Source organism: Trichogramma pretiosum, unplaced genomic scaffold, assembly GCF_000599845.2.
Source record: "Trichogramma pretiosum strain Unisexual culture from Peru unplaced genomic scaffold, Tpre_2.0 scaffold39, whole genome shotgun sequence".
NCBI lineage: Eukaryota > Metazoa > Arthropoda > Insecta > Hymenoptera > Trichogrammatidae > Trichogramma > Trichogramma pretiosum.
In genome coordinates this window covers 604776-606204 of record NW_019640828.1, presented here as the reverse complement: position 1 = coordinate 606204, position 1429 = coordinate 604776, and the positions used below count along the sequence as shown (strand labels likewise).

Below are 1429 nucleotides of genomic sequence, written 5' to 3'. Positions count from 1 at the left end.
TGCGTGTTTGACACCATTGTGCATGGAATCGATGTGAATTTTGATGTAACATTTTTGCGAGAATGTCTTTCCGCAAATATCACACGAATGCGTGACACTATTGTGCACCGCATTGATGTGGACTCTGAGACTACTCCTATCTGAATACTTTTTTCCGCACGTATCACATGAGTGGGTAATGCGATGATGTAATGATTTGACATGCCTATTTAGATTACTCTCAGTCGAGAAATGTTCACCGCATGTGTCACATGGATGTTTGATACCATTATGGATCGCATCTATGTGGATTTTGAGATTGATTTTTCCAGAAAAAGACTTTCCGCAACTGTCGCATGCGTATCTGGCACCAATATGCATCGCACTCATGTGTTTTTTGAAGCTATGTCCGTTGTTTAACTTTTTTGCAATTCTTCTTCTATTATTTTGTTTGCCAAGTTGACAGTCGAGATTCAAATTCATTCGTTCTGTATCGTCATCAAAATTTTCCTGTTTCACTTCACTCACGGTTTCCATTTTAATTAGGTTTTCATTTGTATTATCATGGCTATTTTTTATATTCTGTAAGTGAATTTGAGAATCATCGTCAATTTTTCTAACTACTGACGAATTGGCGGTGGGCTTGACGTCTTCACATTCAACGATTATTTTCACTTCGTCGTCAAGTTCACATTTTTGAAATGTATGGGCCTAAAGAAAAATTAAATACAAATTACACGTAATTATAATACGAGTTACATAAATGTAATCATCAACACTTACCGAGTTTTCTCGCAGATGTGGTAATAGTTGGAAGTTTTTAAGATCGGGTTTTTCGTCAATCGTTTCCCAATCATTGTTAATAAGCGACACATCAATAGGCTCCTCCTTCACCCTGAAAATAGCCCTAATTAGGTTAAGTATTTTTTTTAATCGCTTTTTTCAATTTCATTCTCAAAAAATGAAGATTACCTCACGGCACTGTTAAATAAATCACTGGATTCCATATTGGTTACTTGGAATTCCCTTAACAATCATTCGGTATTAATTTTACAGATATCATTGATTACACGCGAAAAGACTGTCGAATACTGCTGTACAAGTGCTTATGGAATGCATAGCAAAACACCATAGCGGATAAAACCAGAGGTCGCGATTGCGACAAACGATGTAAACATTAGAACGAATTCAGCTTCATTATGCTCTTCCTCGGTTTTTCTGCGTAGTTTAAATTGAGTTTCATAACATTTACAAATTATCAATCATGCCATGAAATTTCGGAGATATCAGTGCAATCTCAAGTCATTGTATTCAATAAAAAAATGAAGTTATGTATCCGATATCTAATGAATATTAAACTTCTTTTTTTAGAAATTTACTATAACGGAAAAACAAGAAATAAAAAAATATTATATTGTTCGGGAAGCCCACTGAAAGAGAGCTACATAGT

General features: G+C 34.9%; 1 protein-coding gene across 1 annotated transcript; it reads right to left on the bottom strand.

Moving 5' to 3' along the window:
* Window positions 1–209: 209 nt before the first annotated feature.
* On the bottom strand, window positions 210–1056 carry LOC106659485. Its single transcript, XM_023463332.1, has 4 exons — window positions 952–1056; window positions 763–874; window positions 508–690; window positions 210–281 (listed from the first exon to the last, which is right to left on the bottom strand). The coding sequence occupies exons 1-4, from the start codon at window positions 984–986 to the stop codon at window positions 210–212; spliced, it is 402 nt and encodes a 133-aa protein (XP_023319100.1). The 5' UTR covers window positions 987–1056.
* Between the last annotated feature and the right edge of the window lie 373 nt (window positions 1057–1429).

Bases quoted from the DNA above. Each gene is read 5' to 3' on its own strand.
- LOC106659485 (XM_023463332.1), bottom strand. From the start codon at position 986: ATGGAATCCAGTGATTTATTTAACAGTGCCGTGAG. The intron at 875-951 runs GTAATCTTCATT...GGCTATTTTCAG, and splicing joins TTATTTAACAGTGCCGTGAG to GGTGAAGGAGGAGCCTATTG. The intron at 282-507 runs GTGAGTGAAGTG...AAATCCACATAG, and splicing joins ACCTAATTAAAATGGAAACC to ATGCGATCCATAATGGTATC.